The following is a 27,575-nucleotide window of genomic DNA, read 5'->3' as shown; positions in this document are numbered from 1 at the left end:
TTATCATCCACCCGTGTCTCGCTCCCTGCATCCTGACATTGCTACAACCCAACTCCAATCTTCTCCTCCTTTTCCACCTCCATCTCTGTCTCTCCTCCTCTGTTCTCAGGTCTGTAATTTATTGCAGAGAGGCGTGATCTGATTTACTGGGGGCTTAATGAGAAAAACACAGAGAGTGGAGTGTGTGTGAGAGAGAGAGAAAGAGGGGGGGAAAAAAGAAAGATAGAGAGAAAGAAATAGTTAAGAATGAAGAGAAAGAAGAGGACAGACAGAGAGATGTGGATGTCCTTCATGCATCCTTGAGTCTTGCTGGGTGGGTTGAGTATGTGTAGGCGATAGGGAGGGAAAAGAGATAGGGAGATAGTGGAGTGTGTGTGTTAGTGTGTGTGCGCATGCTTGAGGGAGGTATGTACTTGAAAGGAGTTACCTAAAAAGAAAAAAAAACCCTCTCCTCTCCTCTCCTCTATCCATTCCTATCTCTACTGTCCTCTCCATCCCCATCTCTAACTTTCTTCTTCCTCTCACGCCTAAGGCAGGGCTTCTCTCCCTGATCTGTGTGTTGTTACACACACAAACGCATGCACACGCTTAAGCTCACAGCTGTAGCTGTCACATTGGAAGTTATGTCTGTGTGTTTGTGTGTGTGAGCTAATGCAGTGTTCACAGACTGTCTATTACAGATAGCGTTTGCTAAGTAGCTCAGCGTTACAGACAGGACTTTGTATGTTAAGTGTTTGCTAGTACGTAAGGCAGTGAGAGCATATTTCTGTTTATCTGAGTGTGTTTTGCAGAGTCTGTTAAGAGGTCAGTCCATTGTTCTGTCTAAAAATTTAGTCCAAGCTTCAGCCGAAGCTAATGTGAGGCTTCATCAGTCAGAATTTGTCAGATGTAGGTGGGTTTCCTCCAAAGTTGTAATCTTTTTAGTAACAAATCCCTTTTTGTGTTACTATTCCTCTACTGTGACCCCGAGAGGAAAGACTGTCACAAAAAGGGAATTAAAAAGACTTCTCTTCCACTCTTCGGAAGATATTCACTCGATTTGTCGAACTCAGACTACTGAAGCTTCACATTAGCTTTATCTAAAGTTTTACACAGAACAAGGACTGTGGACAGAATAAATAAAAACAGTGATGAAAACAGCTCCACTGTTCATATGGACGTGTGATTATTGTTCTAAGAAAGACCTGAAACAAGAATTGAAGTCTTAAAGCCTTGAAGTCTAAAGTGTGTGTTTGTCTGTGTTTGTAGACTTAGACTTACAGGATATCAAGCCCTGAATTACCAGCCTCGCCTTCCCTGCTCGATCTTTCTTTCTCTTTCTGCCCATCTCCTTATATTCCTTTATTTTTTCCGCCCTCTATTCACCCTCTCGTCTGTCACAAGGTCTCACTCAGTATGGAGGATTAGTGGAGACAAAGAGAAATCCAGGAGCCAGCTCTCGCTGTGAAGACAGGGACAGGAAGAAGACGGTTGTTCTCGCAGCAGGAAAAGATACTAATGCCTCTGTAAAGACTATTGTCTCTCATAGATTACTCCTTTACTCTGTCATCCTGAATGAAAATCAGTTGAGAGTTTGGTTTACTTTCAAGAGATTAACAATTTAACAAAATAATACACTGCAAAGAATCTAAAGGAGTCAGTGGATAGGTGGAGAACAAACGCACATGTAAGGATGAAAGTAGGGGCATAAAAAATTGAATAATGTTATCAGTTGAACATAAAAAGTGAACAAGGCATGACTGTTTGGTCCCAAGTGTACAGGTCTGTCTCTCTGTTTCTATTAACCCTGTTTACATGGCATAGAGTTCACTAACAATCCACATTGTTGTCACAGATACAGATCTTCATGTTCTCCTTAGTGTCCATCAAAAAGTCTCCATCCAATGCATAATTCAGGAGTGAACCCTGTTTGTCCTGAATGTTACATGATATATATGTAAATGCATTGTAGACCCCAAGACTGCAGAGAACAGGAATATGGGCTTTGTTACATTTTTTTCCTTTTTTTGTCTCCATTAGCATCAGGATTTCTTGTTTGTGAATGTCAGTATTCCCTGTGCAATAAGAGCAGGGATCCCTGTGAGTATGCTGGTGGAATTGCATGTCTGATAAGTGATTGGAGAGTGAGTGAATTATAGCCTGGAGACCTTTAATGAGGCCTCAGTGGGAGGGAGGTTGAGGCTAGAAAAGGGGGTGGAGGGCAGGTGAGAGCAGCTGCAGCTTTTCCCAAAGAGAAACCTCCTGCCCCCTCCTCTCTCCTCTTTCTCTCTCCTCTCCTTCTGTCCTTTCCACATCTTTATTTCTCCTATCCACCTTTCCATCTTACTGCTACCCCCCCCCCCCCCCCCCCCCCCCCCCCTCATGCTTTCTCTGGTGCACTTATCCTTTCTCCTCTCTTTGGCTGTGCCCTTCCCTCAGCACTCCCCTATCCTCATTACAGACGCCTGACACAGCACATGTTCAGTCCTTTCTGTGGCGGTACCCTTTTATTACTGGGTTAAATGGCAAATCCATATATGGAGCGGAAGTCCATTTGATGACTGCAAGGCCTGTGTGCAGATGTGTACGACTGCATGGATGCATCTGATTAATTTTGAAGCTTCATTTTTGTGAGCTTGTGTTTATGTTTGTGTGTTTTGGGGTGTTAAGTGTATTAAGAGGAGTCTTTGAAAAGACTGCTTGAAAGCAATGAAAAGCCTCCTACCCTAACATTTGTGCCAATCCACTCACACATGCACACACACAAACCTTAGTCCTGCCAGTCTAGCCTTTTTGTCCTTTTTTTCATCCCAGTGCTACAGTGGTGCTTGGCGACACCAATCGTGAGAGGAATTTTGGACCACACGGAAACATAGGTTATGAGTCTGTGTGTGTGTGTGTGTGTATGATTCACAACAGGAAATTGAACTGCGTTGCCACAGCAAATGTCTTTGCCCAGAGCAACTCACAACAAAATCTTTTAAAGGATGGATGAAGTTTGATGTGAGTGACAGCCAGATGGACTCGGTGCACTCTCTGCTTCTCAGTGTTTCAGTCAGTTTTCACCTCCTGAAGACCCACTTAATAAAGTTGAATAAGGCTTTTCAGCGCAACATTTTCCCAGCTAAAGCAGCATCAGTGCTCTTAGGTTTCCTTGTGTGTGCGCGTGTGTGTGGGTTGGCTGACATTAAAGTGTAGAGAAAGCGAGAGACGGATGTGATTGCCATGTAAATGGCTATTCTAGTTCTGCATATGAAATGTTGTAAGCTGAAAGTGGAGCGTCTGTAGATCCACCTCTGAAATCTTCTCTAGGGTTGATTGACATCTGGACGCTAGCTCTTAAACAGATGTTGCCGCGGCGACGGGGCCAAGGAAACTCTAGTACAGTGTGGGATTAGCAGAGCATTTAAAAACGCAATGAGCTGAGAGAAAACTGAATGAGACAGAAAATTGCTTGGTCTCTGTTTCAGACACACATCTGGTCTTCACAGAGGTGCCAGATGCCACAGAAATATGTCAGACATGAGATAGACCACTTGTGCCATCAAAAATCTGTTGCAGTAATGTTATAATTTTGTAAATTTTTGAACATAATTGCCTCTATTTCTGTTCTCCCTCATCTCTCTTTTCGCAGTTTTTGCTTAATAATCAGCTTCAGTTTACAAACAGCCTTCCTCTCATCATCATTTATGCTGAAGGTTTGCAGTGTTTATGTCCACAGAGAGGCACATCACATGCAAACAGCGCATAAGTGTAAGCCTGTATGTTTATCTCTGTAATTTTTTGTGTTTGCATATCAGTTTGAAGCTACAAAGAGGTTGCTCACATTTATACATTTATACACGTGTGTATGCTTGTTAACAGGAAGAGAGGGTGTGTTATATGCGCTGGGGAGATCCTTCTACATTTGTGTGTGCGTGCGTGTGTGTATGTGTGTCAGAGTGGGGGTTGGGGTCGAGGCTGAGTTTGCGTCTTTGTCTGTCAAATAAATTATTTAAATCCCATAACAATTAAAGCTGAAATCTGTTATCAGCGTCCTCCATTAGAAGCCCATGTGTCTGCCTTGCTGCCTCAGTATGCTCCTCGCTTGCACCCCCTGTCTGGGCTCAGCGTGAGGCTGGATAAAGATCACAAGCTCTGAATCTTAAACACACATCCCAGTAGAACAAAGACTAACAGTGCACGCCTGTGACCCAGGGAATCACGCACATACTGAACATCTTCATCACAGGGACGTATAAATATTTTGATGGCGGTTCTTTTTGATGCAGAATGTTGATAAAATGTTACCTGTGTCTCGAGAGTCATGTAGTGTTTAATTTGCACAATGTTCTTTTAAGTCTGAGGAGATGTGTGTAGTGTGTGATCTGAGGTTAGAGGGTGTGAAGCGTGTTAAATGGGGGTTGCCTGTTTAGACATCACAGGGGGTTTTCAGGAGAGAGCGTCATTGTAGTGCATGATGTGCTATGTGTTAGGGCCCTGAGCTCTGTATTCACACCTTGTTCCTCCCTCTCTTTAAGTTTCACTGCCTTTCCCTTTTTGTGTCTCATTATTCCCCCCCTGACAGCCATTCTCTCCCTCTTTCCATTTTATCTCGCCCTCTCTCCACTTTCCCTGCATGTTTTTTATTGCCATAGCAAACTGCCCATTAGTCATCTTAGAAAACGGGCTCTCTTCCCCAGTGTGTGTGGACATGATGTCAGGGGTTTCTCTTGAATTATATACGATAAATCATCAGCTGCAGTCAGTCCTTTTGTCAAAGGTATTGCTGTTTTTGAAATGGTGGATGTAGAAATGGAGCTATTAGCACCTAGCGCTGATCTATGACAAAACTGAACACAGGTCATCAAACAACAAAATGTAACTTTTATCTGTAGGAGGAAGACAAAATAACATAAACACTTAAATCTGTGGTTTAGCATTTTGTGAATTTTGCTTTCTTGATGAGTTAGATGAGAAGACTGATACCACAGTCATGTTTGCACAGTAAATATGTAGCTATTGCTGGCAGCTGGATAACCTAGCTTAGCGTAAAGACTCTAAATGGGGAAACATACAGTCTATGGAAACAGCTGGCCTGACTGTTCAGCAACTACTTTTGCACGTCACCTTCTCTAGTACTCTCACTAACTGACATGTCATAATCTTGTTAGCTTAATCTGTACAAAAATTGATGTGCAAAAAAAAAGACAAATTCCAAAGAGTAGAGATTTGTGTATTTATTTATTTTTATGACCTTACAGAACCAAGTCAACTGCTTCCCACTCTTTCCGGTCTTTATGCTAAGCTAAGCTAACTGCTTGCCGGCACTAATGTAGCTTCATATTTACCTTACAGACGGTCTTACAGAACCTTACAGAAGGGCTTAATTTTGTAGAAACAGATTCACCGCTGTTGACACTGCTGCAAAGAGGGCTCTATTAAATATATTCATCAAACAGATAGCTAGGTCTAATATTCATATTCAGTATCTTTTTTTTTTTTTTTTAAATAAAATTATTCGGCCAGTGTGGGCTCAGATGACTTTGCCTCTCTGAGCTACTTTTTGACATCTCATATGGCTTTGAAAAACACTACACAAAAAATAAAATGGCCTTTTCTGAGCCATGAACCTCATCTCATGATGTTTTTGTGGTTGAAAGCAGAGAAAAAAAAGCTAGTAGGTGGACCCCGAGTTGCTTCATTGTTTGTTCTCTTCCATGGGGTGTTTATGTGATTTTGTGCATACTCTTTCAGTTGCAGTTTTATGTCAATTCCTGTTCTCTGACTGATCAACACAACAGTCCTGCCAGTTATTCAAAAGTATTTCACAACCCCTGATTCAGCAAATCTAAGCTCTTCTCATGCTGATTGTACTGTTTAATTTTATACTTCTCTCTTTCGGTGCAAGGTTGGCTTTATTTGTTCTTAGCATTTGCCGTGTGTGTGTGTGTTTTTATACCCAAGCCTCAGATGTTGGCTGTGGCACTCCTGAATGTATATATAAAGAAATAAAAGCGCACTTGAATACTTCTTTGTTTTTATGTATATGTATCCCTGCCTGTACATGTATGTGTGTGTGTCCATGTTCAGGTCATCTTCTTGTGAGATAAGAGGCTAAAACTTTAAACTGTATTATATTTGGAAATTGTGTGTTTGTGTGCGTGGGCACGTGCGTGTGTGTGTGCGCACACTATAGCTCATACATCTCTGTCTCAGACTGGGCCTGTGGTGTGTGTCTCCGTTGGGATTCTTGGGTCCAGCTCTGCTGAGAAAGCACACACAGACTGATTTCCTCTTATTTATGCCACACTTTCTCTTCCTTACTCTCTCAATTTATTTCCTGCCTCCTTCCTGTTCTGCCTGTGTCACTTCTTTTACTCCTCACTGACCTTCACTTGTCCTTCATTGCTCTGATAGACGTACACGCATACACACACCACACATTTGCTAGAAGGCTGGATATGAATAATTGTGTTTGTGTGCAAGAAATAGCCTCGTCCCTGTACGCTGGTCATAATTAGCCATGCTGATGCTCTGAAGCTCTCTGTGCTGCCAAGACAGAATACAATTATCCTATAAAACACAAGCATACTTGAATAACTGAGTGACACTTGAATGAAAAACACAAATTTTCTAACTTTAATTCTCTTTTTTCTCTAATCTCTGTTCCCAGTGATCTGCTGTCTTCAGGGTACGTGGAGAGGCATTTGTCAGAAAAAGGGAAAACTGTCGTCACCAATGTAAGATTCTGCAAATCATCTTGCTTTACGCTCACTCACACTTTAGATTATTTGCAATTAAAATGGAAGCTGCAGTGTTTTTATGGTTCCGAGGTCTTGGTATTAAGATCTCGCAAGGTGTAACTGCATGCAGAACACATGGCATTAAAATGCCTGGAAATAATCTGGTTTGTGATCAGCTCTCAGCCTGGTCTGAATGCAGTCTTGTAGAGTGTAAGCACATCTTTAAAGCAGCTGCAATCAATATTTTTATATCAACAATGTATCAAATAACTCCAGGCCTTATCGCCCAACTGTGCAATGTGAAAGGTGTTATTTGTAGTGATGAATCCACAGAGAATCATCACTGGACTGCAGTTCCTCTCAGCTCTACAGCACATTAACTGTTTTGATTCTTACCACTCTCATCCACATTTTTTTGACAGCAGCAGGCAGATGTTTGCAAAACAAACAAGATGATGGCACAAAGTTACATGTGACCCCCTTAGCTTCTTGTAAAAGGAAGAGCTCAAAGAGCTGCAATGCTTACCCTGAAGCACTGTGTTTGTTCATAAGCTCACTAGCTCTACCTGGCTAATTGGCATAGTAAGAGTCAAACACAAAAAAATCAAGGACCCTTATAAATACCAAATGTAGATGTCAAGGTCTGACAGATGTCATTATCAACATAACATATCCAGACAAAGACGTGCATATGCCAGCTGTATCAGATAAACAGTTCAGTTTGCCGAGGTTAGTGTTACAGATGTCTAATAGCATATTCACCCTGTTTACCTAACCTAACAAACAGGAGAAGGGCCGAATCATCTTCACGGAAGATTTCTTTCTCTACCGTGTGCTGTGCAGCTGCAGCTTCCTGTAGACCCTGCAGGTTCTTCTCCCTCCCTGAGCCTTTCAATGGTTAATCAATGAGTTAGTTTACACACAGAGAGAAATCACTGACCATCCAGCCACTCTGTCTTCATTCATCTTAGATTTCACTGGAAGTGGAACTGTGGATGAAGCCTAAACCTTCAACTAACATGAGATTAAGATTGCCATAATAATCCTCTAAAATCTGGACTTCAGTTACAGGCCACCCACTGAGGCATCGAGCTACATCACATAAGTGGGGGGATTATAATGGTCAGGATTTACTCAGCTAAGCAGTAGATTAGTTAGATATTAAATACTTTACAGAGAATGATACACATTATTACACCACATATTGAATTGAATGGTCACTCGTAATTATGGAACTTAATGCAAAGCAATCTTTCTGTGAACTGATTCACCTTGGAGATGAATGATCCAGAATCCAGAATGTATTCTGTCTGCAGATTCTGTTGTCATGCTTTCCTTTTTAAATAGTGAAAAGTGGAATAATGGAAGAACCACTTTGCCTCCTTTATTAATGGCTGCTGTTCAGGAGGGTTAATACGAGACAAGCCCCTGTTTGTTACTCCACTCACTGTAGGTCAGAATGTCAGCCATCATAACGCAGCTGCTGCTCTGTTGGGTCTGCTGCAGACCTCTCGCTGCTCATGTACTACATTGGTGGCAGAGGTAATACATGGAGCTAAATGTGGTAGCGGTTCTAGCTTTCTTTCCACAATTTGGAGTCATTGCACAGAATTTGTGTGATTTCCGTAGTGCTGAAACTTTCATAGATGTTCAGAGGGCAGAGTGTCCTACTTGTTTGTCTGACCTCGACCTTTTCATTGTGCATTGTTTTGTCCAGATCCGATGATTAATTATTCTTATGTGGGTCTAAGGAGATTGCAGATCAGACCAAATTAGCAACACACACACATGCACACTCTGAGGATGTACCCACAGCGCAGGGTTTTGGGTGCTTTCTCTCTTTGATGAGAAGTGGAGCAGAAGGTTCAGGGCGACAGGAGGAGGAGAGACGCTGAGATAGTAGAGCACAGTGCAACTTATAAATAGCTTCTCTTTCTCCCTCACCCTCTGTGCCTCTTCATTTCACACTTGCTGTCTTTACCCAGCCTCTCTCTCTTCACCTGTGGCTCCATTTAGGTTTATCTGCTTAACTTGTAAAACTTCTTTTGTTGCATTTAATTCATACATTGGTCTCTCTGTCAGTATGTTCAGTCTTTTTTCCTCTCTTTTGCCAGTAATGCACTACTGTTGAGTGTGCTTTAGTCTTATTTTTCAGTTCTGTCTCTCTTGGATGAGACATTGTGGAAAAAGAGAGATACAGAGATAGGGGACGGTTAATATGTCATGGGTAGATCTTATAACTTGTTTCCTGTGTTCTGTAAGAACCATCCAGCACGTTTCGGATGAATTGCAGCAGGGACTGAACACCAGGCCTTATCACCCAACATCTGTGCTCAACGTCACTAATACTGTTGTGACTGAATGGGAGAAAATCCCTGCAGCCGGGTTCCAAAATCTTGTGAAAAGCTTTCCCAGCCGGAAGCTGTTCAAGCAGCATAATAGCGTCCATAAATCAGGTTTCCTCATAGTTTTGGCCATGTGGTTTAATAACAACAACAAACACAAACATGCACCCTCACATAAACCAATAAGACAAACATGGATGAGGTCCACAGAGAGGGCTGGAGGTAGAAGTGGACGCAGCAGCGTTACTGTACGCAGCATCAGACTGTAGAGCAGAAATTGATCCTCTGATAAAAGCTGTCTTTCCTCAGGGAGACCAGCTTCCTGCCTAATGGCTGTTAGGCAGCAAGAAATGGACCCGGAAGAGATGGCTTGCAGAGCACTTAGACACTTAGACATCATACACGTCTATAGAAAATAAATGTGTGTTTACGCTTGCAGAGAAAGGAGGAGACACTCACTCCACACACACATAGATGGAGATAGAGAGCGAAGACAGAGAATGAGTGGTCGACGGCCAGTGGTGACAGAGATGGAAAAAATTTTATGTGTGGCCGATGGGGTGGCTTTCTACTGCGGAGAAGCTGGGAAGAGAAAAGAGAAGTCACTGAGCAGTTAACACACAGATGGCAGGATGTGAACGGGTTAAGCTCAATGTGCAAAATACCACACAACATGCATGCATAAACATACAGTACGTGCACATATCTACACTAGATCTTTCTTGCACTTGTGTGTGTTAGCAAATGAATTCTGAGTGATTGATCACGCTGGACTAATTTCCTAATGGAATATGGAAACAATTGCAGCAAGTGGAATAACTCACTCTGTGTTAAATAGTATGAGACACTTGAGGAGGCAGCCATGTGTATGATCTTAATCTGTGTGTGTATTTGTGTCTTGTTCACAGGGAGGAGAGCACTGCTACTACCAGGGGAAGGTCAGAGACATTCCTCACTCCTTTGTGGCTCTTTCAACTTGTCATGGACTGCAGTAAGTACAAATATTATGCGGTTATGACTTTATATGTGAGCATGTGTGTGTTTCTCAGCCAACATTACTCATGCTGTGTGTCCAGGTCTTGGGCCTTGCTCCCATTTATCCATTAGGTCAATGTAATTAGTTTTCGCCAGCCCTTCTCTGTCTCCCTGCATTTTTCAGTACACAGATTATCCTTCACACAGACAGGTGCTGCTCAGACAATATTTTTTCCTCTTCTCTTGTCTTCTCTTCTCTAGTGTTGTTATTTTTAGCTTTTGTGCTCTAAAGCAGCGTTCGTCCCATCAGAGAGACGGGTCAGAAACAAGGCCTGGCTAGGAGGAATGCATGTACACTGTACATGTGTGTTATGTGTTCATATATGTACATGTGTAAGTGTATATATGTATGAGGAATAATGCATGTGATTAGACTTAGACTAAAAAAGCCACCTATGAACAGTTAACTATAAAAAATGCACATGTATTACAGTTTTTCACAGCTTACACACATTTCCTGAAAGGAAACTGTGTTTTCCCAAATCTGAAAACATAAGCCAAAAAAACCCTCTGGTAAAAGACCTTTAGCACACTGTAAATATTTTGCACTTGCTGTTTTTTTACATGAATTATTTATATGTCTTAAAAAGTAATTGCAGAAAGGAAAGAAAGCAGAATTTATTGCACTATCAGCAAACAAGTAAGCGAAAGGGTCCACTACTGACTGGTTTATTCTTTCATTAACAATAATTTTTGGTATATTCATGGCGTGAGTCATTATGCTTGTTAGTGTTTGGACTTGGAGAGCCATGTGTTTGGTTGTGATGACTGGACAGTTTATATTGAATAATAATGATTTCTCTATGAAAATATAAAGGTGGGTGTGTGGTAGATTTTTTTAAATTAAAAATGAAACCATTGAAGGAATTCAGGCGAATAGTAATTTGTAAACTTACAGTTTGAGGCGTGATGATTGATACTTGCTGAGGAAGCTAAACTAAGCTCAGGTTTTTAATAACGTTGGCATATTTCATGTGATTGTGGCAGCATATTGGGGAATTTGTGAGGGCAGCAAATTATGTAACGGCATGCACAAAATAATGAAACGTAGGTCATAAATCAATCACACCGTAACACGGTAAATGTCTTGCACAAGCATTATGATCTCATATGTAAGACATATTACAATGTAGACATTTTATTTTTCGTATGGTTTAAGTTTGACACATCACTAATAATTAAACCAAATTTTAGTGTAATATGTTATGAAGCTGCTGTCATGCATATTCTTATTAGTAGTTGTAGCAGTAGTAATAGAATTTCTTTGACTGAAATTTGATTGGCATCGAAATTTGGTTTTGGAGATTTTCATGGCTTGTTTTTCTTAAGTAATACAGAAGCTGACACACCCTTAATATGCCCTGTACACACAAGTGTGTGTGCACGTGGTTGAGAGACAGGCAATGAGAGGGAGGGGGTTAAGGGAGTGCATAGTACTGTCAGGGGGTTAGACATTAGGGAGAAAATATTTCCCTTATGCTGAGTCAGGTGTTTATCGTAAGATATATTCTGCTCTGTCTTCTTTGTGTCTCTTCTCACTATCTCTCTCACTCTCAGAGAAACGTTACCCTGCAATGCAATACTGCTATTAGCTGTATACGGAGGGGTAGTGCTCTCAGCTACATCCATCAAATAGGATGTAGATGGCTCACTATTGACTCAGGTTCCTGTTTTAAGCATTCAAGTTCTATACATTTGACTAAAATGGAAAATCCAACGGGCTAAGAAATGATCAGACTGAACACTTTGCCTTCTTGTTTCCCAGAAATTCATCAGTTTAAAGGCTGGGCTAAAAATGAGACCCCAGTTAAAATCTACTTTTAATTCAGAACAACAGTGGTCTTCATCTGGGCCAATTTACCACTAGTGCAAAATTATGTAGCTTTAAAGCTTCCAAGATTTGTTTTTAAGAATGTCACATCCATTTTCTCCAACTGAGCCCTGCTCACCAAATTGTTCTAATTTTGGCAGAGAATTGTGTGTTTAAGTAGGACCCATTTCTCTCTGTGTGTAATCTCCCCTATGTCCAGTGTTAGACCAGGACAAAGATTGTGTGTTGAAGGTGAATTCTGTGTGTTAAAGGCCGGAAAGAGGCAGAAAAAAAGCTTAGAGAGAGTTGGAAGAGAAAAGACAGATTGTGAGTACCTGCAGTGTTTACCCGCCTGACTTCACAGTTTGACCCGGCCAATCTCCTAAAAGCTTCAGATAAAGTTAATTAACGGATGATGTCCGTTCATCTGCACATGCGCACATGCCAGCGGGCGGAGACAAGAAGACCTTGAAACTGCTGCTAAAAGAGAAACTGATCTCTGACTTGTGACATGTCATTAATGCATTTAGAGTTTTTTAGCGCATATGAGTGGATTTACATCATGCTTCTCTAAAGATGTTTAAAAGACATCTTTGCAACTTTTGGTCAACCAGTCCAAGGTCTCAGTTATTGTTCCAGAGATAAAATCCTTAGGTGACCTTTAAGTTATTCTGTGTGAAGGGAATCTCTGAAATGATTGGATGACCTTTTGTTTCACTTCCCGCCTCCACCCCTTCCCATTTGTACGTATGTCAAATACAACAGGGAGGACAGCAGAAGATTTTGTTAAGAGCGGCTCCTTGTAAGAGTGCATCACAGTTATTATTCTGACAAAAGCTTCAATAATACCATAAACTCCCTGGGCAAGCACTAAAATGGCTGATCTGTTACTCTGATAGCTGAGGAGGAGTTGAATTCCGGTGCATTATTTCCTTTATTGATGAATAAAACAACAGGAACAGATGCTGATATGGGCTCACTTGCCATCTCTCCCTCTCCCCTCTTTCTCTTTCAGTGGGATGTTTTTCGATGGCAATCACACCTACATGATTGAACCTGGAGGACAGGGCAGCAGCAATGTAAGTACTCTGCAGAACTACACCAAAATATATGTACTTTGTAGGAGCTGGTGATGGCTCCTCTCATGGGGATTTTTCAATTCGTTCTCCCTCCATCTTTTCACATCCAGCTGCCTCTTGGCCCTGTTGAGTTCAGTGGTCAGAGAACCTGTTACAGCAGTGGTCTCCAACCTTTTTTAATGACCACACACACACCTCCACTTTGCTACAGGTCTGTGTGCTCAGCACATGATACATGAGAATAGTTTTCATGGTATTTCAAGATTCATACATGGGCGAGTTATTGTCCTCAGAGGAGCTTGACACAAGACCAGCATCGGTTACAGATCGCGCACCAGTCACTGCGACTTTTCCTAATGAACCCTGAGTGTGGCGGGCAAGTCTCAGGACGGAGAGATTTGCTGGGTTATAAAGCCAGCAGACAAACCCTACAGCCAATTAGATAATAACAATTACAGGCATTGTGGTCGAAACGAAAGGACAGATCTAAGATTGTCTAAAGACGCTGTGAGAATGAGAGAACAGCCGCTGATACTTGGTGTGTGTGAGTGTGTGACTTCCTTTCTGCTCTAATTAAAACGTCCAGAAGAGGTGTGTGTCTGGTGTTAATCAGTAAGGGACGAAAGGAGACAAGATAAGAGAGGTCAGGGACTTGTGTCTGTGTCCATATTTGTGTGTGTGTGTGTTCTTATGTGGCACTGTGTGTGCACACTCGTAGGTGTTGGTGGTGGTGACCTGGCACACAGAACTACTTAAGATTCATTCCCATATGACAGTTTTAGTGCCAGCAGTGTTGAAAGAGGGGGTAGGAGAGGAAATAAGGAGGATGGACAGATGTACACAGCAAATGAAGGGATGAAAAATGCTACCAGAGGAAAAATGAATGAGAAGGAGGCAGGTACACAGAGGGAGAAGGAGCTCAGCAAAACAGCAAAATAAAACAAAAACATAAAATCATTAGGAAAATAAATGTAATTAGATTGCTTGTAATTGCATCTATTGCAGTGAAACTGTAAAACAAGAGGAACTAATTGGTTTGTAATGCCATTCTATGTTAATAGAATAATAATAATGAAAAGGAGCGGAAATGTGAAGTTAATGAAAGCAACAGAGTATTCTGAATGTGAAAAATGCATAAAATAAGATAGAGGACAAAGAAGGTATGAACGTCACGCCTCTCTCCTGCCTTCCACTTCTTCTTTACCCCCTCCTTTTCTGGCCGCCTCTTCGTCTCTCCTCTGCCTGTGTCATTCCTCTCCAGCGTTTTCTGGAGAGACTGAATTATTCAAGCGATGAGAGAGAGAGAGAGAGAGAGAGAGAGAGAGAGAGCGCAAATATTGCTGCAGCACTTTTCTTCAGAGATACAGTGCCGTGGTCACCTTTTTTTTGGTCATTCACGCAGGCACAGTGATGAAAAATGCAAATAAAAATTGGAAGAGATTCTCTTCTAGTTTCATTTTTATATTCCTGTCAGAGCAAAAACACAGCTGTATATCAAATATTTAAAATACAGATAAAAAGACAATCATAACATTATCAACAGATCTAATTTCAGGTAACATGTTTATGTACATTTCCAATAAATTATATACTTAATAGAAGGACAGTTTAGGCTACAAACCTAATTTTTAGCTTGATGGAAGGCTTGTGTTTTTCCTCAACAAACTAGCCAAATTAACTGTACTTTACTTAATTATTTTAGGCTAATTCATACTCTAATATATTTATCTGACAGCTGTAGTTACTTGTTACTTTGCTGGTGCAGATTTTACATACAGAACATATGATCTTCTTATCAAATTTTATGTTTTATGGAGTAAATTGTAACTGACTTTAACCCAACAGAATATAAATCAGTTAAAATTATCTCCACCTCAATCAGCTACAACATTAAAATGCTACTTAGATATTAATGGATCACAATGTAATAATGTAATGTAATATATATTTACATAATCCTCCAGGGTCCTATTTAACATTTTGAATGCAGGACTTTTACTTGTAGTTAGTTATTTTTACACTACGATCTTGCTACTTGGACTCAAATAAAAGATCTAAATATTTCCTCCACCACTGCATGTTAGGCAAATACGCTTTTCCCAGATTGACTTAATATCCTGTTACAACATTGAACTGTGCACAAAGATATGTTGTTCTTGTATAAAATTATATAGAACATAGTTTTCCACATTGTAGTATAAGTACTGATGCGTTTTTGGCAAACAGTTGGCATGTTCCTCCATTGGCAGTGCAGGTTTAAGCTTGTTAGGTAGGGGAATCCTGTCTGCATGATAACGCCGGGGACAGCTCTGCCCTCGAGCCCAGCAGTGGCTGTCAGTTTGTCAGCAGAGAGCTCTGGATGTCTGCTCCCCGCGGGCAGTGGTCCACATTGGCTGTCTCTCCCCCTCTGCATCTCTGGGATTCTCTCGGTGTGTCTTCTTCTCTATTTCACTCTCAGTCTATGTACCTCTTTGTCTCTTTGACAGTCTGCTTGGTCTGCAAGTCGTCCTCTTATTTTTGTCAGACAGACACAGACGTTTGCTGCAACAACCTAAGTGCAGACACAGGTACTGTGTTATTAGTTATAGAGGGTTGTTTTTTTTAAAAGCTTGTATTTTCAGTCGTGTTCTTGTTAAACTGACCACATATCACTTTTTATCATGAACCACTTTGAATGCAACATGATGCACCATTAATTCTGGCTGCTAATATGTGGTTGAAAGTGGAAAAAAAAAAGCATGGTCAGATCGCGGGAGGGGGGGTTTGCTGAGATAGAGTCGGCATGACTCCTGCTGGCCATATGGTAAATCCATCTGCCCTTCTTCCTACAAGCCAGAAAAAGTTATGCAGGACATTAGCTGATTGTGTCCTGAACTAGCAGCTCTTGTCACGTTTATGCAGCTGAACTGGTTTTAAACTGTCTTATCGTATTATGTAAACAGGCTTGTGTACAAGTAGACTACAGCAGTGAGCAATACAGAGCGCCAAAAGTTCACAAGCTACGAACGTGATGTTCCCGGGCACTACGTGGCTGATAAATCTTGCACTTCTTGAGTGTGCAACTGAGTGTGAGTGTGTGTGTATGTGAGCAAACAACTTGTAGGGACGATGTGTGACACCTGCTTGCATATGCAGAAAACACCATATGTTTTGCATTTTTATTTTTTTCAGACACCTTTCCAACCCCACCTGCAACTCGGCGCCCCTGTGGCTACATCCCAACAGCTCTTTCTGTTTTTGTTTTCAGTGAAGATTGAGACAAAGCATTGCATGCAACGTAAGCGCGGTGTCCATAGTTCAGCTCCTGGTCAGGGGACTATTATTGCATGTCATACCCTTTGTTTCCTGTGTCAGTAAACTGTCAAATAAAGGCAAAACGCAAAAAAAAAAAAAAGCAAAATATGAACATGTGTACCAAATTTCACTGAATAAGTACTTAGTAGTGGCTCGTGAGGAAAAGTGACAGGATCAACAAAATCATTAGGATTCATGCTCTGGGGACCATGAATGTCTTTTCAAGATTACATCTTGATCTGTGCTGCAGTTGTTGAGATATTTCAGTCTGGTGGGCTAACCAGTACATCAAAATCCAGCTTTTCAAATTTGGGGATTTGTGGCTTTTCTCTGATTTATATAATTTGAAATAGAGTATTTGTTCATTTTAGACCAGTGGCATCTTGGCATTTCTGTAAAATAATTCCCAAACGTCCAACCTTTTTTTTGTTTTTTGTTTTTTTGCTTCAGTCTTCAGGTCCTGTGTGACAGTCAGGGAAGATGAGGAGAGTCTGTGGATAACTGTTCTCAGTTATTGGGGGTGGGGAGTTGAAGGGTGAAGGGGGAGGCAGATTGTAGGGTTGGGGGTTGTTTGCACTAGGTGCCAAAGAAAGGTTTTTTTTTAATACTGGCACAACGTTTTTTTTTTTTTTAAACTGTGGGGGGTGGGGGGGAGTCTCCCTGTGGCCTCAGGCCAACTTAATGTTGCTAAACCTGGACCAGTTCATTCACACATGCAGAGAGAGAGTGGGACTGAAAAGCTTGTCACCCCTGGCTGCTTTATATTCATGAGCCAGCAGTCTGTGTCTGAGGTACCATCTCCCGTGGCAACCCAGACTCCGCCCCCGTCTCTTTGTAGCACAACATATGAAAGCCATCTGTGTTTAGACCTTTAATCTCCATCACTACACACACCCTGCAGAGTCTATATGCTGTGTGTGTATTTTTTTTTTAACTGAGGGAGTGATGATCTGGGAAACAAAGAAGACGCTGGTCCAGAAAAAGCTTCATTACAACAGTTAATTCAGCAGTAACTGCCCTGATAATGATGGATGGTGCTGTGTGTATGCACTACAAAAAAAAAAAAAAAACAAACACACTTTTTAGTTTTGTTCTTAATAATCATCAGCCACTAAACTATCAGCTAACATAAAAGTGTCGCATCAAAGAAGGAGCTGGTTCCAATTATGAATGCCGCAGTTCGGCTGGTGGCTGTTAATTCAGATGCTCAGTCTACTTGGGCTACATCAAAGATAAGACAAATCACTGGAGTGCTAAAAGCTGGGTTTTAATGGAGTGCTTACTATTCTTAATTGGCTCTGGCTTTTCTCTAGAGTCTATGATGTGATAACTTCAATATTTACTCGCAGACCAGATCACAGTTCAAATGTCAGTAAGTTTATGGTCTCAAAGTTGCTTCTATAGTGCTCTGATGGTTTGCTGATGGTGCAATGATGATGATGCACATATAGCATCATCTTGATGCCAGCTACTGTTAGCAGACATTTGACATCTTTACATCTACTTATCAAATACAGAGTTTCTGAACAGGTGTATAGCTTGACTACGTGGCTCACTAGGCAATGCTAACAGTTAAACACGTGACTTCTATCATAAACCGAGACAGAGTAACTGATTTTACAATAATGTGATTTAATATAATTGAGAATGAAGCTGCTGACATGCAGTTTTGTGGTGTTATGGAAACATGCTGGAGACTGCATGCTGTGTAACAGTGTGCTGCACACACAGGGAGCAGATGTGCCTCTGTACAACATACTACAACCTTATGAAACTTTTACTCTAGGTCACCTGAAGACACAGTAATTGATGCAATGTAAAACAAATCTAATGGGCACCAGGTTGTGTAAACGTAGCCCCGGTGTCACTGGTGATGCAACAACAATTTTAAAGTCCCTCTGTGAATCAAGTCATCATGAGGGAATTACAGAAGGAACTGTAAAATTTTATGATGATACATGTCTGGGAAACCGCACAGGCCATTGATTTCTCAAACAATCTATCAGTTAAAGTGGAAAATAGGAGACATAACCATCTGAAACCATCAATGGAGCCGACTCTCTCCTCGCCCCCAGTTTGTAATTCAGTCTGGCTGAAATGTTGCTCAGTTTCACCTCTTAGCTTTTTTTTTTTGCCAAGTCAGAGAGGCTGGACAAATTACTCACATAAATTGTTTCTAAATGAGATTGACTGTGTGTCTATTTTTGGTGCAATTACAAATATTGAGTACTTAACAGCAGTTAGTCAATTGGTTTTGCAGTTGTTACCGCAGCAGATAAACAGGCAAGCAGATACACTGTGATTACAGTATGTTTTAATAAAAACAAAAAGATGACATTATAGAAAAACATTTGACAATATCATGAACCTTAACATGGCAGAGTAGCACGACGGGCATGTTATACTTTGAAGAAATGTTGATCAGGTGCTCATTAAGCAAAACACACAAAAGCCAACAATTAAACTGAGATATATTGGGCTTAATCACAAGTAACGAATGACATGAACAACATCACATCCGATCAGCTGGCATAAGTTTAATGGTACAAATTTACATCTCTCACATACTTATCTGGTGATCCAGCTGACATGTTGAACAAGTTCTCGTTTCTGCCATTCCCATTTCTGACATTACAGTTCATAATAAAAAATGCAACTCTACACTGTAATCAAAATCTGCATCTGTACATTACTTTTAACACAGCTAACAGATTTAGTGCCATCTTTTTCACATAAACACATAGGAAACGTAAAAGCTGCAATAAATGATAAGTAATGTGTTAGAAGTCATACATACATTTAAACAAAATAAGTGAACAAAGGCAATGTAAACCAGTACAGTATTTGCAAAATTAGTGCATTAAAACTATAACAGCTGCTCCTCACAGGGAACTGACATTAACAATTCAAGTTAAAACAGACAAAAACAGGTTAAAACAGGTGAGTCACAGAATTTAAAGTTAAAGACAGTCAGTGTTCGTTCAGTAGTGATAACAGAGGACATCCATAAAGTGGAAAACAGTGGTAAATCACTTGTAATAGGTCATGATGTGACCAACATGGAAACGTAACAGAAAAATATAATTTAGCAGGCGTGCTGTAATTTTGGCAGCAAATATAAGGACTTTATTAGTGTCAGAGCAGGAATTTGTATAAAGCCACCTACTAATTGCTAGTAACTGTTTGCTTGTAGCTACTACGTTGGTCTATTTAAGCAGTTGAGGAACAGTAGTGTAGTGATCTTACTCTGGCAAAGTAGTGAAAAAGCTAGTGTCTTTCAGTAATTCTGGCTGCAAATGAAAGTTTATTTTCTTCCCTTTCTACAATACAATAAACGCCATCCTTCATATAGCACCTCCAGGGGTCTTGTGACTGGCTCTAATCTTCCATAATGAGCACTTCACAGACTTGGACTGACTGACTGAATTCTTGAAACTAGAGGCTGTAAATAGCTCTCATATTATTAACTTCCATCTATCAAACTCTGTTAGTTTTATCAGTGGTGAACTTTACAGGGTTTCGAGGACAGAAAGCTTCAATGTGCTGAAGTCTCCATCCTCTCTTCTTTTAGTCTCCCTGTGTCAGCACGGGAATGTCGATCTCTATTGCAGACATCCGTGAGCGGGTGGAGTAGCGGTGGCCTACGTAGCTGGATGCGTATCCCTGAGAAGGAGCGTAGCTTTGTGAGGGTGCATAACTCTGCGAGGGAGCATAGCTCTGCGAGGGAGCGTAGCTGTAGGCCTGGGTCCCTCCCACCTCGGACCCATACCCATCTGGAGCAGAAATTTGAGACATGTACAACTGTGGTGGTGCAGGGGCGACCATACTTTGTGCATAGCCCTGGGTTGGCATATAAGGCTGGGTATCGATGACTGTGGGAGGATAGGTCTGTGGTGGGAAGGGCTGAGGACCATACACTGGGGAGGGAGGATATCCGTTGGCAGTGAGAGGCTGGGTGGACAGAGAGGTCGGCATGGAGGGCAGGGGCAACCAGAAAGGTGAAGGCAACTTCTTACACATACAATACCACATGAATATCAGCAGCGCGGCCAGCATCAATCCTCCAGAGCAGCCTATTGATACATATACAGCAAACCCATCTGAGAAAATGCTGTCGTATCTGATGTTCAGCTCCTTAGTGTGGAACAGAAACCACACTGAGGGTGCGATGGCAATAGCTCCACCCAGGAACAAGAACATCCCAGCCACCAGATGACAGCCTGCGCTGTTGACCAGGAATCTGATCGTTTTAATGTCCGGTTCAGGCTTGTCTGAGCAGCAGCAAGTCTTACACATCCCAGCCATGCACAGCAGCAAAGCTAGTGAGCCAAACAGCAGGCCTGCGGGCAGACAGAACTGCAGGAGCCGCAGATCCAACTGGTCCACTTTGGAGTACCACTGGAAACATAAGAAAAAGTGATATCTATTAGGGGCAATTTAGAACTTAAAAGGAAAAAAGGGAAAGCAGAGGGAGGGAGGAAAATTGTTCAAGGTAATACCTCGGAATCGTAGTAGTAGCATCCCGAATAGCCATCCTGTTTCACACATTTAGCCCACAGCCCATCATACACGCTGATATTCTTGGCGTTGCGATTAAAGGTGACGAGTCTCGTTATACGCCACTGTGGGATTACTGTTGCCACAACGAGCCCTCCCACAGACACAAAGGCAATGATGAAGGCAAACGCATTGGTGGCGTGGATGTTCCGGCACGACATGGTTGTTGGTGCTGACAGGAACTGAGGCCACGAGGAGAGTTCCTGTTTGAACGGATGAAGTGAGGAAATCAGACAGAAAGAAGTGCCTAGTCAGTAGACTGGGAATCAGTGGGGCCTTAGTACAATTTTTTAAACACTTTTTTCTGTTTACAAAACTCCTGATCATGGGAAAAAGGCATGGTTATACAAGTTTATCTGAATGGCCCCAATACTCCTGAAGTAAGCTAACTGTGCCACAGACTGACCTAGCTATGGGCAACCCCCCTGTACTTCTATTCACTACAGTGTAGTTGACCCAATATCTGCTGTCCCCGAGAAACAATGCTCTCATTTCATTAGCAAACAAAGTGGGAATGACTTGATGGCTGAGGTTGCAGAGCAAGAGTGTCTTTACTGCAGTGCATTACAGAGACTGTACAGCTACACAATAAACAATTGAATTACGGTACATGCTTGACGTTTCTATAGGTGACAGCATGCAACAATGACAGTAGCTTGATTTATAGATATTCATATATGCTTTTTCAACGTTGTGTCTAGATTATAGAAATCTGTTGTATTCAGATCTAATAGGTTTGGTAGGTTTCATTTGCTTATTTCACACCTTTTTTGTCTTTAAATATTGTGCTGTTTTAATTTTGTGGTTTTAGTTGCTGGATTTTTTGTATTGTATTCCTGGAATGATTTCATTTTGCTTTACACGGGTAAAGCACCTTGATATTTGTTTATTTGTGCAGTCAACATGGTAATAAGCAGGGGTTAATGATGACAGAGTCAATAAAACTGTTTGACAATACACAGCAAAATGTGTACACTCAGCAAAAAGTGTATACTCAAGTCCAATTTTATGATTAACGTTACACCATAGGCCTAACTGAGTGATGAGAGGTATTAAGGAAGCTATTATTACACCTATTATTCCAGACAGCCTAGCTAGCTAGGCTAACTATCTGGGTGGCTTTACCAGCTACAGTAGGCTAGCTCTTTTAGCTGGTTAACCGGACTATCATCTCAAACTTTATTAACAGCAGCATGCATCAACAATTAGTTTGCTAAAATGGATCGACTGAATATGAAAAAACAAACAAACTAACAACTGGCTCATTTTCTGGCATTAAACCGACTAGTTCGTCAGAATAGCCAGCTAGCTGATAACTAGCCTAAAAAGTTAGCATTACAGCAACCTGTTGTCCCCGGAATGCTTCGATATGAAGCTAAAACACGGTAACTACAATAAACAAAGCACTGCAGTACCGGCAGTTCAGCAGTTCAGTCGTCTTTAGAGCGAAGGCGGTGGCATTTCAGCCTGGTCCTCTTTTACCCAATTGAGTCCGAAACAGAGCGTTATCACTGAAGTACAGTAGATACGAGCGTAAACAGGATGTGGCTTCAACACTGAAGCGCTGTTTCCGCCCTCAGCGCTGTCTCACAGGTTGTAAGCCCTTGTTATTGCTGAGTGTGACAGATTAAAATACAACTTTGGTGTGTGTGTGCCCAGTTAAGGTCAGCAGATTTGACAGAGTATGGATTTATCTTAATTTGGCTGCTAATCCAACAACCAGAAAGAACACACAATATACTGACCAAAATACTGACCTCTGTCCACCTTTGTGGAGGGCTTCAACTCTTTGACCTTAATGCTGAGATCTTTCAAGTGAATGTAGTAATAAGTTTGTGCACTATGTAAGAACAGTAAATAGTCTGTATATCAGACCTGTCTGACTGATGAACTTGATTAAGTTCCTCTGTTTGTGTCTTCCAGGGAGATGTCCACATTCACATGATATACAAATCTGCAGGGCAAGAGGGATTAAATGGTAAGACAATGGTTGAAGACTTTAAAATTATGATTTAAATGTGAGATTGATGTTAAAAGAAGCAAAATTACTATTTGGTTTTGTGATGCACATTTATTTATGCTAACCATAGAAAGTGTGTCAACTGTTTTTGGAAACTGTTCCTGATTGTTGATAGAAATAAATGTTACTGTTTCCTAGGTGATCTGCCAGAGACGCCTTTTCCCAGCCCTCCATTCCCAGGGTCAAAAGTTGTTCACAGGAGAACAAAGAGACAGGTATGACTCTGCAGCAGCACATTTGTTGGAAAATCGTCATCATTGTCAGAGAGATGCTGATACACCCATGTTGACTTCACTTTGTAATATAGAAAGATAATTATGCTCTGGATACTTTTTGTCCAAACCTGAATACTCTGTTTCCCACCTGTATGTTTTATGTCAATTCACAAGACTAAAAAGAGAGCACTGTTACCTCGCTCTCTTCTTCTTCTGCTCTTCATCTTCATGAAATATTTACCTTATGAATAGAGGCAGCTTCCAGCCTTTTGCAGACACAGTCAGATGTCTGCAGCTGTCTGTCTCTCAGCCCTCAGAGCTGCTCTCATCTTTATTTGGAATTTGGAGAACAGACAAACCTGGTTTAGCTCTGCAAAGTTCATCCTTATTGATTTGTTGTCTCTTTTCTTTTCTTGGTGACGCAGGAGACATGAGTTGATCTTTGTGTTTACTGTGTGTGCTCTTCTGAAATTCTCCTTGATTTGCAAAGTCTTGGTTAAGGGAAACTGAGAAAAGGGCGTCTGTCTGTGTCTGTTTATATGGTAAAACTGGTAAACTGTGTTGTTTCCTTTCAGGCTCCACGTGTGTCACGCAGTGTAGAAGATGAGACCAAATACATTGAACTGATGGTGATCAATGACCATTTAATGGTAAGCATATCGTTTAGATGTACAGTTATGATGTAAAGTACTGTAGAATGTGTTTCCACACATGATGCAAACCGTACCTGAGACCACCTTTTCAAGTGGACACGTGAATGGTTTGTTGAACCATGCCTGGGTATTTTACACTGTATTCACACTAACTGGTCTCTCATAATAAGACCAAAAGTAAAAAAGTGACTGTGTTACTCTGTCAGTACTTGCCAAAGTGATCATGTTTAGTGGTCATTTTAAATTTTTTATTTTTTTTTACAACACTGGAGGTCTGTGACAGAGGAATAAACTGTATGAAGCTTTGGTTTGACAGGAAATACTTTATAGCAAGATTATATTTTCATTTTTCATCTTTTCATGGAACTTTTGATGATAAGCAAAATTCAGAATATTTCTAGAGTTATCATTTAAATAGCTGAGAGCTTAGTGCAGGATGCTGGGTGGGCTGAGAGTCAACACTATGAAAGTGCTTGCACTCTTGAGTCACTCCAAAACTACCTGTATTGTGCATAAATCAGAAAATGCTTTGATCCAAATGTGCCTGACTAAGATCCACTGGGACTGATTTTGTTTTAAACACAATGACAGTGATATGTGGAGTGAATCAAATGTGCACACGCTGCTCCTTTTATACATTTAAATGGCTTAAAATGAATTTGTTCCAGATGATTGATCTCACTTTTATTTGTTTCTTCTCCATCCCTCTGTCTCTCTCTCTCTTTCTCTCCAGTATAAGAAGCATCGGCTTTCCGTTGGGCACACGAATAACTATGCTAAGTCAGTGGTCAATATGGCTGACATGGTAAGAATTGTATTGATCCTCTTCTTGGAAAGCTTGCCACAAACACTCCCAGGTATTGGAGCTGAGCAAACATTGCACTGATTTCTCATTTAACCAACCTCGCTCCCTCCATTTAAAACCTCTTCTGGCTCATAATATGCTGTGAGCAGCCATTAACCAGCCAGTCATGAGTTTTCAGGTTTCAGAGGACTGAAGCAGCAGTGGCATTCTGTCAGTACAGGCAGATATTTCAATGTTTGATTATTTGTGGCCACATCTGTGTGCTGTGTTACTGAAATCTGACCTGCTACAGGGTCACGTCTGTAAGATGATAGGCCGGTGAAGCTAGAGGAAGGTCACGCTTTTTGTTTTGCCCTTGAAGATGATCATATGAAGCAGGCTTTGTTTGGGAAGTACACATTGATTTCCATGTACAAGTAGAGTTGTCTTTCTGCCCGGTGTGTGCCATGCTGCTACAGCATGGAGGCCACATTCACAGGGGCGTTAGGTATAATAAATGGCATAGCAATTGCCTGTTAATAACAGTACAGTAATCATATTTACAGTATTTTGGAAACCGCACCTGGATAAGAAAAATGTGACAGTGACACACTGATGAGTTTAACCTCACCATAAAAAGGCAGTGATAGGAAAATGTAGTCATAGGTTTATGTGCATGACCAACATAATGTTTATAGAAATGCAGTATGGAGCCAGCACAGATGTAGATTCATTGTCTGAAGGTTTTATTGTTGTATCATTGTATATTGCACAAACAGAGACGGAGTGGATAGAGTCACATATTACCAGCTGCTCCCTCTCTCTCTCTTATTCTTGGTGTTCAGCTTAAACGAAGAGGCTTTGCTCTTGTCCTCTCCTTCACTGTTTGTCTGGCCCGGGACCCCAATAGATTTCCATCTTATGAAAGCAAACATTATTATTTGCCATCTAGTTTGCTCCTGCTTTGTCCTTCCGACTGTTACACTTGTTGACTCTGTCTAGCCGCCTGTAATGTGCTGCTGTCTGGTGGCAGGATCATACTGATCATACTGACTGTTTGACTGGTGCTGTCATAATAAACAGCTGGAGATGCTGATGAATTTGAAACATGCCTGTCAGTGTTAATATCGATCAGGCCATGACAGCTGGCTTCAGTGTTCTTATTCCTTTTCCAGAACTTTGAACCCATTTCTTTATAACTTTTAAAAGATAACATACTAATGATATAATACTGATATTCATTTTCTCAGATTTTCAAGGAACAGCTTAATACCCGGATTGTGCTGGTCGCCATGGAAACCTGGTCAGCCGACAACAAGTTCAACATCGACGACGACCCCATGGTGACCCTGAGGGAGTTCATGAAATACAGAAAAGACTTCATCAAGGAGAAATGCGACTCTGTTCACCTCTTCTCGTAAGCAAACCTGGTTTAGTGTCTAAAAGAATTTTCTTTTGTACTTGGTTCTTAGCATCTACACTTTTTTTAAACACGTAACTTTCTCATTTTACCAGAGGGAATCGCTTTCACAGCAGCTGGGGTGGAGCTTCCTACATGGGAGGAGTTTGCTCCCTGACTAAAGGAGGTGGAGTGAATGAGGTGAATGTTGAGCCAAAAATTGATGATTACAAATACCCCAAAACCCGTCAGCAATGATGACAATAGTCATTCTCAGTTGTCCATTAGTACAAGCATGAAATATAGACTGTAGTTTCCTTTTTGTAGCCATTTAGTTTCTATAATTCAACCTCATTTATCAGCACAATTATTATTCGTTACTTTAAAAGGAGATGTCTCTGTAAGCTCTTTTGTAACACAAGTCCTTCTCACCAGACTCATCTGATTCTTTTTATTCTCTGTCTCCTCCTGTTTCTGTCCTTGCTCCCGATCTGTCTCTCTTCATCAGTATGGGAAAACAGACGAGATGGCCATAACCCTTGCTCAGTCTCTTGGACAGAACATTGGCATCTTCTCTGACAAGAAAAGGATCCTCAATGGTACACAGTTAAAATTTCATGAGTTTTTTATTTATTAGTTTTATAACACAAAATAATTTTTAAGCCTGCTTTCTACTTCCTAAAAAGACTTAGATTTTTTTTTTTTTTTTCAGGTGAATGCAAGTGTGATGATCGTTGGTCAGGCTGTATCATGGATGATGTTGGGTAAGTTACTTTTAAATTACAATTTCCTCATCAAGTCATAAATGTTTCTTCAAGACACAATGGTCATCTTTCACAGAGGCAGGTGACACAGTATGTGCATGGTCTGTCTGTTTCCTGAAGAAATTCTATGACAAAACTCCAATTGGGAATCACAACATCAGAGTTTACAATATAGTTTGGCTTTAATCGTAACATCGCACTTAACTCTTTGTCCTGATCCCTGAAAAAAAGTGATTGTACATTCATCCGCTGTATATATTTGATTTTTTATTTTTTTAAATGGTGAGCTGTTGACACCAAACAGTTGAAATAAATCAACTGTTAGGTTGATTTGTTTCAACTGTTAACAGTCTCACTGGCCAAAAGAGACTGATTGAAATTGTTTACAGCCTCTGTAAACTGGAGGCTGTAAACAATTTGTGATTATAATCTGAGTCTAAACAGAACACAAATAAATGTGGCTACTAAATAATTTACTATGTATTATGAGGCAATTAAAGGTTGGTTAAATGTTAATCTGTATAAACTGAGTAACTGTTGGTAAACAGTAGATTATGTGTATCTCTAACATTTCATCTAAATATTCTTTTATTCATCAGTATAAATGTGCTGATATGAATATTTCCATCCACTGGAGTGTTATTGTAGTGTTGTAATTAACCACTAGGTGGCAGTATGTCTTTATTTTCCCTGTGGTATCAGCTTGTTTATATAACTTCATTGCGCTCCTCTCAGTAGGAATGTGTTATATAATCTGTTGCTTGCTAAGATTAGGAAATAGGTGATAAATCAGTCTGTGTATGTTTAATGTTGTCAGTATCATGCAGAAATCATGACAGTCTTAAAATGTGTTAGTGTACATCTGCAGAGTATATATATATATATATGCATATATATATATATCTACAGTGATGTA

At 40.8% G+C, this 27,575-nt stretch overlaps 2 protein-coding genes across 5 annotated transcripts in view; one reads left to right on the top strand and one right to left on the bottom strand.

Annotated features, from left to right (window-relative positions):
- adam22 (ADAM metallopeptidase domain 22) overlaps window positions 1–27,575 on the top strand; it is a 52,166-nt gene that overhangs the window by 10,425 nt on the left and 14,166 nt on the right. For 3 of the 4 annotated variants that reach the window (XM_041043998.1, XM_041043997.1, XM_041043999.1), the window contains exons 4-14: window positions 6,635–6,701; window positions 9,958–10,040; window positions 12,910–12,973; window positions 22,748–22,802; window positions 22,983–23,059; window positions 23,635–23,709; window positions 24,446–24,517; window positions 25,747–25,913; window positions 26,012–26,096; window positions 26,404–26,494; window positions 26,608–26,659. In XM_041043998.1, the coding sequence (XP_040899932.1) occupies window positions 6,635–6,701; window positions 9,958–10,040; window positions 12,910–12,973; window positions 22,748–22,802; window positions 22,983–23,059; window positions 23,635–23,709; window positions 24,446–24,517; window positions 25,747–25,913; window positions 26,012–26,096; window positions 26,404–26,494; window positions 26,608–26,659 (888 nt within the window). Of the gene's footprint in view, window positions 1–6,634; window positions 6,702–9,957; window positions 10,041–12,909; window positions 12,974–22,513; window positions 22,646–22,747; window positions 22,803–22,982; window positions 23,060–23,634; window positions 23,710–24,445; window positions 24,518–25,746; window positions 25,914–26,011; window positions 26,097–26,403; window positions 26,495–26,607; window positions 26,660–27,575 lie in introns of those variants that run through there. The other variant, XM_041044000.1, reaches the window with a different exon arrangement.
- cldn12 (claudin 12) lies at window positions 18,566–22,373 on the bottom strand. The gene is made up of 3 exons (XM_041044002.1): window positions 22,240–22,373; window positions 20,767–21,027; window positions 18,566–20,665 (listed from the first exon to the last, which is right to left on the bottom strand). The coding sequence occupies exons 2-3, from the start codon at window positions 20,983–20,985 to the stop codon at window positions 19,835–19,837; spliced, it is 1,050 nt and encodes a 349-aa protein (XP_040899936.1). The 5' UTR covers window positions 20,986–21,027; window positions 22,240–22,373; the 3' UTR covers window positions 18,566–19,834.

The sequence above is a fragment of the Toxotes jaculatrix genome, chromosome 8, assembly GCF_017976425.1.
Source record: "Toxotes jaculatrix isolate fToxJac2 chromosome 8, fToxJac2.pri, whole genome shotgun sequence".
NCBI classification, from domain to species: Eukaryota; Metazoa; Chordata; class Actinopteri; family Toxotidae; genus Toxotes; species Toxotes jaculatrix.
This window is presented reverse-complemented; position numbering and strand designations above follow the sequence as displayed.

Excerpts from the sequence above, each read along its gene's own strand:
- cldn12 (XM_041044002.1), bottom strand. The coding sequence starts at position 20,985 with ATGTCGTGCCGGAACATCCACGCCACCAATGCGTTTGCCTTCATCATT. Across the intron at positions 20,666-20,766 it reads GCTACTACTACGATTCCGAG|TGGTACTCCAAAGTGGACCA; the intron begins GTATTACCTTGA and ends TTATGTTTCCAG.